Source organism: Diabrotica undecimpunctata, chromosome 2, assembly GCF_040954645.1.
Source record: "Diabrotica undecimpunctata isolate CICGRU chromosome 2, icDiaUnde3, whole genome shotgun sequence".
Lineage (NCBI taxonomy): Eukaryota > Metazoa > Arthropoda > Insecta > Coleoptera > Chrysomelidae > Diabrotica > Diabrotica undecimpunctata.
In genome coordinates, this window is record NC_092804.1 from 136,265,683 (window position 1) to 136,280,196 (window position 14,514).

The 14,514-nt window shown below is 31.7% G+C and overlaps 1 protein-coding gene across 4 annotated transcripts in view; it reads right to left on the reverse strand.

The window, feature by feature from the left end:
* Klp98A (kinesin-like protein 98A) overlaps nucleotides 1-14,514 on the reverse strand; it is an 80,254-nt gene that overhangs the window by 5,408 nt on the left and 60,332 nt on the right. For 3 of the 4 annotated variants that reach the window (XM_072523557.1, XM_072523555.1, XM_072523558.1), the window contains 3 exons: nucleotides 11,424-11,585; nucleotides 8,663-8,726; nucleotides 2,531-2,709 (listed from right to left, as the gene is read on the reverse strand). In XM_072523557.1, coding sequence (XP_072379658.1) covers nucleotides 2,531-2,709; nucleotides 8,663-8,726; nucleotides 11,424-11,585 — 405 coding nt within the window. The remainder of the gene's footprint in view (nucleotides 1-2,530; nucleotides 2,710-8,662; nucleotides 8,727-11,423; nucleotides 11,586-14,514) is intronic. The other variant, XM_072523559.1, reaches the window with a different exon arrangement.

Sequence of the window (14,514 nt, forward strand, 5' to 3'; positions counted from 1 at the left end):
TAGGTGGTCCACTAGAATTACACAGTGGTATCCAAGAGGCGTCAAGACGTTCAAATTTAAGATGGGACTATGACATAAGGAAACAAGTCGGTACAACATGGCATAAAAAAGCGAATATTAGACAATCGTGGGCAAAAATGAAGAATGACTATGTAGGTGAGTCTGCACGATAATCGGTCGAATATGCTGAGAATGACGAGGATGATATATGTCTGTACTTTTTTCTTGTTTGAAAAGAAATGCAAAAGTGATATTTGACCCTAAAGCGACATGGCAGTTATCTTAAAACTACGACCGGTTCAGGGTCGTATTTTAAATATCTGCCAATTGTCTATCAATTTAATAAGTAATGATATATATATTGGAGAGATCTTTTATATCGGCCTTAATATTGATAGAATTTTGATCATTTTCTTGTGTGAATCATCTCCAAAAGACGTATATTGGAGATGATATACATAAAATAGATTAATATTGGCTGATCTGCAATGTTCATGCAGTAGATAAATTAAAATGAATTCAATTCTGAATTATAAATATATTTATTTTAGTAATTTTAATAGAAACAAAACAACTCAAGAAAGTCCGAAAACAATGTCAATCAGAATCAAGAATAACTGTTTGTTTTAACTCAGGGATTTCTTGTAGAGATACAGATATATTATGGCCATTAAGTTTTTTAATTGTACGCAGTTATATTTCCATGCAATCTGCATGGAAATAGAAGGGCATAAAATCAAAACTGAGACCAGAGACATGTTTAAAAAAATAAAGCAGATAACACGTTCCTTTACACCAAACTACCTTGCTATCAAAGATGATAACGGAACTCTACTCACTTCTAAAAAAGATATTTTATACAGATGGAAAGAATACTGTGGACGACTGATGATGGAGGAAAGCACAGACGCCCCATCACAACAAGAAGATGCCAGTTTGGCGACGGAACCTGACGTACTCAAAAGTGAAGTTGAAGCAGCAATTATGAGGCAAAAAAGTCAGAAAGCTGCCGGTCCAGATAACATACCTATTGAAATGATTTGGGCCCTAGATGACGTTGGAGTGGATATAATACATCAAATTTGTCAAAGAGTGTGGGAGACAGGTAAATGGCCTGAGGACTGGACACAATCACTATATATTCCCATACATAAAAAGGGAGCGAAAGATTTATGTAGCAACTATCGCACAATTGCTCTAATTGCGCATTGCAGTAAGATACTCTTACACATAATTCTCGAGAGGATAAAGCCCTTTTTACTACCTAACATTGCGGAGGAACAAGCAGGTTTCGTCTCCGGACGTGGTACTAGAGAACAAATTTTAAACGTACGGCAGATTGTAGAAAAATCCAGAGAATTTAACATCACAACATATTTGTGCTTCATAGATTATAGTAAAGCTTTTGATTTGGTCAACTGGAGTAAAATGTGGCAGGTTTTGTCTGAAATGGGAGTCCCCAATCATCTGATACTGCTAATTAAAAGCCTGTAGAATAACAATTATGCCAGAGTTAGAATAAATGGGGAACTAACCGATAGTTTCAGGGTCACAAAGGGCGTGAGACAAGGCTGCATACTAAACCCAATTCTATTTAACATCTATGGTGAATGGATAATGCGGAAAGCTACTGAGGACTGGAACGGTGGCATCACCATTGGCGGGAAGAAGATTTGCAACTTGAGATATGCAGATGATACTACTATCCTCGCTAGTTCTGAAGCTGAATTGATTCACCTGCTACAACGGATAGAAGACGTAAGCTTAACGATGGGCCTTAAAATAAACAGAGATAAAACAAGAATCATGATAATTGACAGAGCTAACAACAATCAAAATCATCTGGTCATGATAAACAATATCGCTGTTGTAGATAAATTTGTGTACCTGGGCTCATTAATAGCCAACAAAGGAGGCTGTACTGAAGAAATAAAGCGGCGGTCAGCAATCGCAAAAAGCGCTATGGCAAAATTAACAAAAATTTGGAAAAGCCATGAAATAACTACCGATACAAAAATGAGACTAGTAAGAAGTCTAGTTTTTCCAGTTTTTACTTATGCATCGGAATGCTGGACCCTTACTGAGAAAGACAAAAAGAACATAGATGTATTTGACATGTACTGCTGGAGACGAATGCTGAGAATACCATGGGTGGCCCGAAGAACAAATGAATCCATACTGGACCAGCTAAACATAAAGAAAAGACTAAGAACACAAATATCAGAACAAATAATAAGCTATTTTGGACATGTCCTTCGAAGAAATGGTCTTGAAAAACTTACCATCCAGGGAAAAGTAGAAGGCAAAAGAAATAGAGGTAGATCTCCCACACGATACACGGACCATATTGTTGCTACCATTGGCGCTCCATTGTCAGAATGTGCTAGAATGGCAGAAGATAGAAAAATGTGGAGGAACATTGGGAAATTTAGCTAATAGCTTCATGATATCACGATACCTGCATCAGGTTAACGACTAAGAAGATATTTCAATTACTAAATTATCTAATAAAAATTACACTACAACTTACCTTATCTCTATATCGAGCTTTCATTGCTATATGCAAATCTCTAAATCTACTATACCGCCTTAAAATAGTCCACCTTTCATCGACTGCATTTATTCTAACTTCATATTCATAATGTGTTTTACTACCAGCTCCTCTTAAACAAAAGCTTGTTATTGACACTATGGCGTCGTGGTCGGTATCTAAAAAAAACATTTAATAGAGACTAGAAACAGAAAAAAAATCGGAAAACAATGTTGAAAAACAAAACTTTCTAAACGACAAATGATTGATACTAACAATTTAATATCTTTTTCTTCGTCTTCCTCTTAACTTAGGACTCAGTAATGTTCATTATTACAATATTCATTCACAGAATGTTCATTAATAAATTTATTAATTTTTTTTTATTTTGAGAATGATTTCCGAAGTGGAAATCGAAACGTCAAAAATAAACTTATTTTAAACTTAAATTGTGACTTATTCCCAATAAAAATAGTTATTGCATAAATATGTCACAAGAAAATAGCTTCAGAACAATATTGAGTTTTACAAATTTGCCAATCAAAATGACAGATGATTCATTCTAGGCCTTCTAGTAATTGACTAACTTGTCTACAAAAAATATCTGGTGCTGATGTCACCCCAAATGGCAATCTGTGGAATCTATAGCCACCAAAATGTGTAATAAATGTTGTTAATGACATGCATTCTGGCGCTTATAGTACCTTCTAATTGTCCCAAGATAATCAATTGGTTAATTTTCGCGTTCAACGTTTTTGTTTCTTTTTCTCTTCTTAATGTGCTGTCTTATAATTAAAGTTGGCGATCACTTCTTTAAACGATCCCCTATCTTTTGCAAAGTGAAATATCTGTTCAACACTGAGGTTAGTCCAATCTCTGATATTCCTCAGCCAAAATGTCTTCTTCCTTCCCACGCCTTTTTTCCCTGTACTCTTCCTTGCGTGATGACGTACAGAAGAGAGTATTTATCGTATCGAAGTATGTGGCACAGATACGATGTTTTTCTTATTTGAGTGGGACAAATCTACACAGATGCGTATGTTCCCATTTTTCTTTCTTACAATACTATAAATAGAAAAAAATATAGTACAACATTACAATACTAGTCTGTATGTTCATGAACAGATTCAATGGCCCTTTGGTTACACATTTTGTCAAGTTCATTGTTAAGAGTCGTTTTTAATTGTAGTGGTACACGTATATACGTCGTTTTTAAACTAGGAGTAATTCAAATTTATCGCGCCCTAATGCTTATTTGTAATTGGTAGAACCGCAGGCAAGTTTACTCAACTAAATTATGAAATTGTAACACTATTCACATTTAAAATTCATAAGTTAATTAAATTATTTCGGCGATTTTTTCTTTGTTTTTTGCGTTATTCCTTTAATTTTTAGTCTGCATTTATATCAAAAAACAGTTCTTTTTAGAACTCTATAACGACGTATTACTGTTATTAAGCTAAAAATATGAATTCAATATTAAGTACCAGTGGTATTCTCCACCTAAAAAACGACGAGTGGATTTGGGTCATTTATCATCAAATGAAAAACAATGCATTATAACCATGTATAAACAAATACAAATTGATGATCCTGAAATGCAAATGGTAGCCAGGGTAGAAAAAACAAAACAGGTAACACGTTAGTTTTGCAGAATAGTGATTGTTAAAATCAAGATTTACGTAATGTGCAGCTGCAAATTTAACAATTTATAGAACAATTAAGGAATATAAGCAGACTGGAACAGTAAGATGTTCTAAACAATCTGGCGGTCGACCTTCTACACTTGCAACATATGATGAAAAACATCTGTATGACAGATAGTACACAGTTTCTTTTTCAAGGATGAAATGCCCACTTTAAATAAAATTTTAAGTGAAACTAACAACCGCCCAGATCTTCCCGTTCGTTATCATATAAATTCTTGAAGCAAATCAATTTTAATAAGTCAATATGGGTTAGCCACAAATATATATATATATATATATATATATATATATATATATATATATAAATATATAACTGTTTTGGATGGGTTGGAGTCAATAATAGGGCTATTGGTTAACTATTTTTTTATTCTCGAGCTTTCAATTGTGTTTACAATTATTATCAAGAGCTAAAAAAGACAAAATACTTACAAGGTTGAACTAAAAAGAAAAAACAATTTTTGTTAACTTACCACATAAAAATTAGTTTGGTAAGTAAAAATCACTGCTTACATGTTCAAAATATTTAATACAAAAATGTTTTTATCTAACAAATGTTTCCCTGAAAAATTTTTATAATTTTGAAAACATTTTTTTAATATAAGAATAATTGAATTTATAAATAAGTTCGAAAGTAAGTAAGAAGAAGATTTATTCACCCTTGACAAATGTCTGAAAGAATGTGACAGATATATGGAGAATTAAATATGACATTTTACAAGTTTTATATATAAATCATAAAGAAAGAATATAATTATAAATTTTGCTTAAATTTTGAATTTCAGATCTTTTGTTTAAACTCTTATCATTTTTGCTAATACAAACCATTTCCAAAAAAGTTCTTTTAAATTTATTACTTTCACTACATAAAATTTTAATGTTATCAAAATCCATATATATATATATATATATATATATATATATATATATATATATATATATATATATATATTGTTATGATGTATTTTTTGTTTGAATGATGAGCAATGAGTATTTTTAATAATATAATATATAGGGTTTTTATCGCGGTTCTCAAAGAATTAGTTTGTAAGTACTTTTTTAAATTATCTTTATTATAACTATTATGAAACACACATATATATCTAACCTAGCCAATGTAAATTTAAAATAAACTATCTTTAAATTGATACTCTTATAAAACTAATTAAATTCTATAGACAATGTAAAATTTAAACAAACTATCTTCAAAATTGAAATTGTTATGACATTAACTAAATTATATTAACAAAATTTTGTACCTTTCTTTCACTGAATGCCTAAATGAACTGTTTTCCACTATATAGATTCTAATCACCACTGAATGTCTTCGTACTTCGGTTATCCTTGTTTTTGTGGAATTACTTTTTCCAATTATCAGCTTCTACCAATTTAAGATATAGTTTTCTTCACCAGCATTTATACACCACCAAGCAAACCAGCAAACACCATTTATATTTATTCTTCTTTTCAATATACCAATATCCAATTATTATAAGTTGATTTATACTAATCTCCAATCATAATATAATTTTAATTCCTTCCAATGTCCATCCAATATTCTTCTAATATACTTTTATAATCTTCAATAATTATTTGTGTATAATTATAAATGTGCATTAAATATATGCATAATTTTTAATCTTCATTTAACTCACTATATTGAATAATTTGACTATTTGTAACTGATTCACTGACTCCAACTAACTTTCATATTTCTTACTAAACTTTTCTGACTGACTTCTTGAAAATTCTGAACAATTTACTTCACTAACTAAATGTGTCTACTAACTTTCATAATGAACTGGCCTGACTTCTGACTAAAAACTGCCATCTTGAATCCAAATCACGGGTATTTATATCTTTTTGGATATTCTAGAATCATCTGGTAAGATATCATGTTCTATTTAGTTCTATTTAATACATGTCTGAATTTTCTGGAACAAACCATTTCGCAAACATGGCCATCTCCGGTGATCCAGAGAATTCCATTCTTTTCTATTAATAATTTTGTTGACATTTAGGCTTTTCAGATCAGAATAAACATTTAAATCATTACATATATATAAATTAAACATTTTAAACTAACATTATTATTATAACCCCACTTTATATTCGTAAATATTCTTAAACGTCACTTCAGAGTATGTATATCTGTCTATCACTCACTGTATAGTTGGTTGCCTATGCACATGGCTCACTTAAATATATTTACAACATTAAAATACAACTTTTTACAATTATTATATGCTAATTTATTAAAAATGCCCTCACATAAATATATTTTTATTAAATTCTCTAGTATATAACTTCTTAAAATAACCAAATACTTGTTATATCTAAAATTATCTAGTATATAACTTATAAATTAATTTTTTAAACAATATCTTTCTTTCTCCTATATCATATCAATATATATATATATATAAGGGAGGCTGCACCGTAATTGGAAACGGTTGATAAAGCTGCACATGATGATGATGATGATGATATGTATATATACATATATATATATATATATATATATATATATATATATATATATATATATATATATATATATATATAATAAATAAAACGTGCAACACAAAAATCTTAATATTGTGTCTGAGTTAGGCAATCAGAAGATTAAGAGCTTTATTCAAATGTACATTTTATTATTTTGTAGGTACTTAAAGAGAAGTCGAAAAAATATTCTCATTGAACGTGATGATATTAAAATATGAAGACGTAATTATCTAACTTCTATGAAACAGTACAGAGGTGAAGGTAAACCCATTTATTACCTTGACGAAATATGGGTAACTGAAGGTTATACCAAAGATAAAGTGTAGGTAGACACTGACATAAAAAATCGTAGAAGGCATTTATTAAGGGGTTGTCTACTAGTTTGAAGAACCCATCAGGGACAGGAAACTGCCTCATAGTTTTACATATCGGATCAGAGTTAGGTTTTGTTAATGAAGGACTTTTACTTTTTGAGGGAAGAAAGACAGAAGATTAGGTACCATGAAAAAATGAATTCATCTGTTTTGAAAATTGGTTTAGTAATATCTTGCAAAAAATATCAAAATTCATTGTAATGCATAATTCATCATATTACATCCGAAAATTAGAAAAAAAAATCCGACAACAACATCAAAAAAGAGAGATGTGCAAGAATAGATACAAATAAAAAATATTCCTTTTTATTTTTTAGATGGTTAGGCTAGAACTTTTACATTTGATACGTTTAAATAAAGAAAAGTATAATATGTTAAATGATGAGATGGCTTAAACAAATGGTCAAATTGTCCTACGGCTGCATCCATATCATAGCGAGTTGATACCCATTGAGATAATTTGGGCCCAGGTGAAAAATGAAGTGGCATTCAAAAACACAACATTTAAACTGTAAGAAATAAAAAAAACTTATGTTATAAGCTCTCGAGAATGTAACTACAACACGTTGGCAAAATTGTGTTAATCACATCCTCAAAGTGGAAGAAGAAATGTGTAAACTAGATGGCATCATGGATAGTGTAATAGAACCGTTCATAATTTCAATTGGCAATGCTGACAGTAACACAAGTTCCTCAGAAGATGAATAAATTGTATCTACAATGTAATTTGTATTTTGTAAAAATTTAAAATATAATTAAATGTTTGTCTTAATTAACGGATTAAATTCTGCATGGATTTGTGCATCAAATTTGTATAACAGTTAAAACAAAGATATGAAATATTCAAGTAAGACAAAATGGAAGATATAGTAAATACTGACTTTGTAAAAAGATTTTACATTAAACTTTTTTCCAAGTAACCTTTTGTGCAAAGATACACTTCTGTCTGTTTTAACTGTCATTAATTTCAATAAAATTAAGTTAGGCCCAAGATAGGCCACGGACTAGAGACTCTGGATTGGAAGATTGTCAGAAGCATGCTTGAAGTGATCTTCCGATCCGAGAAACCGGCGTACGAATTACTGTGTGTTGCATTAACCTGAAGAGATCCTGTCCTTCAAAGGCAGTAGACTGTTATTTCTTTTTGAGGGGTTTATGCGGAGCTGCAGAATCCTGTAGATTCCGCCATCCTGGGTCTTATGTAAAGTTGTTGATCGGACGTTCAGATCTAAGAGGGGAACAGTGTAACGAAATAGCACACCTCCGACGCGTGAAACGTGTCACAATTCTTAGAAGGATAAATCTAGAATATACAATCAATGGCTCAATAGTGCCTGCCTTCGAGATGCTTACGACGTGGCGAATAGAGATAGACTACTCCAGATGATTCTCGGATAATACTTTTGGTATATATATGAAGCGCTGTTATGAGTTAAGTTTAGTTGTTAAGATATTATCGTACCGTAAACTTATAAATAAATATATTTACATAAATTAGAACGGCTCGTTTTATTGAAACACGCAACAATATGAATAAATCTACTTACCAACATTAATGGAAGGCATTGATCTGTACAAATTTTGATTTAATGGTGATAATCGTTGATGACCCTAAAAATTAATAAAGAGCATAATGAATATACAAAACTTTCTACAGGCATATATTTTAAATTATGTATATCTCAAAGGTTCTACATCAGCGCCTACGTCACAGTGTGCCACCAGCCAACAGGCATGGTACCCTGGTGATTCAGCCAATATATCGAATACATAAAAGTGTGGTTTTAGTTCTAATATTTAGTCTATAAATATATTTAAGAAGAAATGGTACAAATAAAAAAGCGTTGTAAGTAAATATTATATACGAATAGGTCCGTGCATTTAATATAACGTTGCAGTTATGTCAGAAGCGAGATTATTCGTTTATATAATTTATAAACTAATTAGAAATTGTTACTAAAATTTTAATAGTACAGACATTGGATTTTAAAGTATATTCGGCACTACAAAATAATTACGAACAATAATTGTTCAGTGCGCGAGTTATTTATCTTTCGGTACAGACTATTTAAGACTTATTTTACAGTTAGGAGGTCTTCGATCAAACATGCAGCTAAAACTTCTTACCGTAAAGCAGTTACGCAAACAGTTTAAGTGATGTTAAAGTGATTATTTGCGAATGATTGCAGGAAGTCCTCATCAACAATGGAGAAGGCAGAGAAACATACGAATTTCAGTCAGCAAATGACATAATCATAAAAAAAATCGATGAAACATCTAAAAAACTCTAGTAGCAGAAGTTTGAAGAAAAGAAGATCGATAAGCAGTTAGAAGAATTTTTTAGAAAGATTAATTAAAACAAAGTGGAAGATTCTACATTTATCGAAAAATCTCCTAAAACGAATAAAGAAAATGTCAAAGAAATCCAGATAAATGTAGATGGTTTTGAAGAGAAAATAAGATAAATTCAAATTATTATAACTAATTGGATCCCAACGACAGAACTACCATTAACTGAGGCAGAAAGTGACGCAATAAATCCAGGTCCGATAGTGAGAAAAGAATGAATCAAAGAATAATCCACACATCAATAGATATTCGAACTGCCAGACATTGTATAATCGATTTCTAAGGTCAAAGAGGTATGTTATCACACCTTATTCAATCGAATGAAAAACTCTATGAATATGCTCAGCTACAACGAATATACAAATCACAACTGTGAAGTAGAAACCAGCATGAAATCAAGAATTTGCATGAATTTGGTGAGTTTGACTTACCAAAAACTCCTTGGTTCGAACAAGCAAACTCGAATCTCTGGAGAAGAGACGAACGGAACGATAAATGCACGAAAGAAATGGTTTAAAAAATTCGTGACACGGTACCCAAGAAACACTTGTTCAAATCGGTAGACTCATGACAAAGTAGGTCAACTAAGATGCAGTTGCAAGAAACCAAGAATTGTGAGCAACCGAAATGGCCCAGTTGGTAAAAACAAGAGAGGATGCATCTAGAGATGAGTAAACACCTTTCCAAAGTTCCAAAAAATATTGGGACCAGTATATTCTACTACTGCTACTGATGACCTACTGTATATTTTTTCGAAATAAACAGAATGCAATTTTGAAACCATCTACCAAACTTTATATCCGATAAAATTAACGGCCTTATTTATTGCCACACTAAACTTTAGTCGAATCTTCGATTATTACTATACTTCATCTAATTTACTTACCGTTGCACGTCATAGCTCGTGAGGTCACATGATACCAACACGAAATATTTAGGCGGTAGGTGTGTTCTTTTTTAGAATCACATTGCCGAGTACACTGGCATTACAGCCACTAGACATATTTTATTATATACGCGTAGAAATAATATTTAAAGATTTCTATTAATGTTAACTTAAAGAAATACACAATAATATGTTTCATTTAATTTGTATAAATGCATTATAAAGCGTTTTTATGAAGAACATTTGTTCGGAACACACTGTAACTGTAATCGAACGAAGGTGATATTTTGGCATAAATTGGTAACACTTATTTGACAGTTCCGGTGTTGACACGGTGTTGCAAAAGTGTTGTTTTTGTTTAAGTATTCCATTTTACATTTTTATACGACGCATACAAGCGACTCAAATTGTTTTTAACAAGATTATTTTCTAACTCTTGTTTTGTTTCTATTTATTTACATTAAATATTAATTTGTTTTGTTGTATAATCCACTTTTGCAATAATTATGTCACCTATTTGATTTCAAATGGATTCAGGATTTTTTTATACTTTGGCAACTATGTCAACTTCGATCTCTCTCAATGATAATGACGTGCAACGGTAAGTAAATTAGATGGACTGTAAAGGTAATTTTTACATGCTGCCTAAATACTAGATATCCAAAATTCTCTACTATCTCTATATCTATACACGGAACGGTACCTGTTGCAGACTTCTTCGACTTAAAATGTATAAAATGAAACGCGAATAACTTATTTTATAACTTTCTCCGGTATGTTACTTTACACATCACGTTCCAAAAGAGTAATTGACCATATGAATATTAAATTACTTTGCTAATTTGCAAATGTATAAAAAATTATTATATATTAATTTAAAAAATAATTATTTTTTACAAAAATTATAACATAAACTACACCAATCTCTTGATATTTCGTTGGCTACAAAATCTGAACAAGCGTAGTGAAATAATTATAATAAAAAATAAAACCATGTAGTTATATTTAACATAATAAATTAACAAACTACCAAAAACATATTTATTGATACATATCATAATACAATAAATCACCTGTAATGTGGGAGAGTATAAAGCAGACGTAGACCCAGTATGTAACGGCCTAATAGGACTAGGACTATCAATATCTTGTAGAGGATGTTCGGATGTTGGAGAAAGAGCTGAGGTACATCCAAACTTTAAAGACATATATTGGCGTTGCAGTTCTTGTAATACCTAAAAGTCATTAAGGATGTATTTTAGGTTTATAAACTTATCATTATTAATATAAATTTATTAGAACAATCATACAGTAATGGATTTGGATGATAGATGAAAAGCTAATATGAAATTTGGCTCTATAGATAGATAATGGAAACAATGCAGGCATACAAACGAAAGCAAATCTAATACCAAAGAAAAATGATATTTTTGGTAAAAATTTCTGTCAGTAATCTCTAGAAGTACCTCCTCCGCATTTCTTGAGCCTTGTCAAGGCATGGTGATACTTTAAATATTGTTAGCTTGCTGTCTGCATTTGCTGCTATCCTGTGTCATATGGACGGCTTCATGTACCACAAGAGTCTTCATTTGTTTAGCCCATCGCGTTGAAGATCTTCCTCTTGATCTTCGGCCTTCTACCTTTCCTTTTACTACCAATACTTACATGGTTCCTGGTCTTCTAACTATGTGGCCGAAGTACTTTAAGCATGCTCGGTTTACTTTTTTTAATAGCCTGTCTTTATATGAAGCTCTTCTAGAATTGACAGGTTGGTTCTATGTTATGCCCATGACACGCGTATTTATCCACACTTCAAAGGCTTCGACCTTACTTTCCATATTTTTAACAATTTAGCTTTTGCGGTTTGGGCAATTGCTAGTCTTCGCTTGATTTCTAAGCCTGATTTCTGAGTACTGATTATAATCGCCATTGTTGGTTATTAGGGAGCCCAAGTATACAAATCTGTCTACCACTTCGAAATTCGCCGCTTGGTGTATGTGTAGTAGATTATTGGCTCTCTCTACGATCATTATTTTTGTTTTTCCGGTGTTGATCTGAAGTCCTAATTCTTCGCTTATCCGGCTTAGCCGTTCGGTGATGGTAATCATTTCGACTTCATTCGCCGCAAGTATAAGTGTGTCATCTGCATATCGTGATTTATTACTGATTTTTCTGCCTCCTATAGTGATTCCTCCGTTCCATTCGTCTAATACTTTTCTCATTATTTGTTTGTTTTGTACCTATTTATTTGTTTCTAACCCATCCGAATATATTCCGTCTATTTTATCTTTGGCTGAGTTTTTATCACACAGGTATCTTATTAGGTTAACTAGGTGGTTAGGTACTCCCATATTTTCCATTATACTCCAGAGGAGATCCCATTTTACTAAATCGAAAGACTTTGTGTAATCTACGAAACAAAGCAACATTGGTATGTTGTGTTCCCTCGCGTTTTCTATTATCTATCTAGTGTCCAGTATATGCTCCCGAGTTCCTTTTTTTTGGTACGAATCCACATTGTTCTTCGGCTATCTCTGGAAGTAGAAAGTTCTTTGGCGGTTAATTGATTATATCTAACAGGATTTTGCTTGAGTAAGTAATAAGGGCAATAGTTCCGTAATTGCTGCATACGCTTATTGACCCTTTTTTATGAATAGGGATAAAGTTTGATTCGCACCACTCATCAGGTCATTCACCTGTGATTCATATCATGTTATACATATCCAGTATTACATCTACGCCAATCTCGACCATTGCTTTTAGAGTCGCCGTTAGTATGCCATCGATCCCTGGGGATTTTTTGTTTCTTAGTTGGCTGAGAGCCTTCTCTATATCTGCATGTAAGATTATTGGTGCTGCCTCTCTGATTACATATTTCTTGTGTTCTGAGACTAATGCATGTTTTGAAGTATCTTTGTATAATTCTAAGCAGTAATTTTTCAATGTCTCTGCAATGTAATCTGATAATTTGTTAACGGCTAACCAAACATTTAATGACAAGTCATTGTCATTGTCCAATACGGTTCTACTTTCTAGGAGTATTATCTGTGTTTCGTTAGTTATTAATAAGGACACTGTTAATTTTAATTTCAATTGAGTTATCTTGTAGTGCCCGTTCAAACATTTGTTTCCGAATACAGGTAAAATTTGTGCGGAGATAAAATGCTTCCCTGTATGACTACCCTCCTTATATCGATTGCTTCCAAAACTTCAAGAACAAATCGAATTGAAGCCTTTTGACTCTAATACAAGTAAGCATTAATTCGTGCATGTTTTTTACTGTTACGATCATATTTTTAAATTTTTGGTTGTGTTATGCGATTTACTTAATTTCGAACTATCTTTACTGCTGTATCTGCTGGAAGTCTTTTCCTCCAAAGTTTCCATTGGTTTCTTAATATTGTTCTGAAGCTATTTTCTTGTGACATGTTAGAGTAATTATTATTTAAATGGGAATAAGCTACAATTAAAGGTTAAAGTACGTTTATTGACGTTTCAATTTCCACTTCGGAAATTTTGAGAACGGTTTCCGAAGTGGAAATTGAAACGTCAATAAACGTGCTTTAACCTTTAATTGTGGCTTATTCCCATTTAAATAATAATTTTTCCGTTGGTGTCTCAGATTTTCCAGCCACGAGATCCGTCCTCTTCCCGGCTCTCTGCTTTATTTTAATTTACCCTGCATGATAACTTGTAGAATATGGTATTTATCGTTTCTCATCCCATGTCCAAAATATGAAAGTTTTCTGTTTTACTGCGCAGTATTTTGGTCTTGATCTATTCTTTGTTTTTTCTTCTATAAAACATACTTTTGGCTTTCTCAATCAAATCAAACACAACCAGCAAACAATAAATACATAAGTATCTCTTGTAACAAGTTTAACATTTTTTATGGATTTTTAGGTGTTTTCCTTGAATTTTTGCTTAAAATAGTTATGAGGATCTCTATTTTTGAGCATCTTATAATAATATTTTGCAGTTTTTGTACGTTGGTTCTACATATATCTCAGATTGCTTTTCTAATCAGGTTAAGCTTTTGCCGGTTATGAAGTTTTCGGTAGTAGAGGTTTTTCATTTTGGAGAATATATTATAAATCTAGGTATTTATATATTCCTAGGTATACTTTCATAAAAGTAGGAAAATCATCTCAAATCAATAAATTT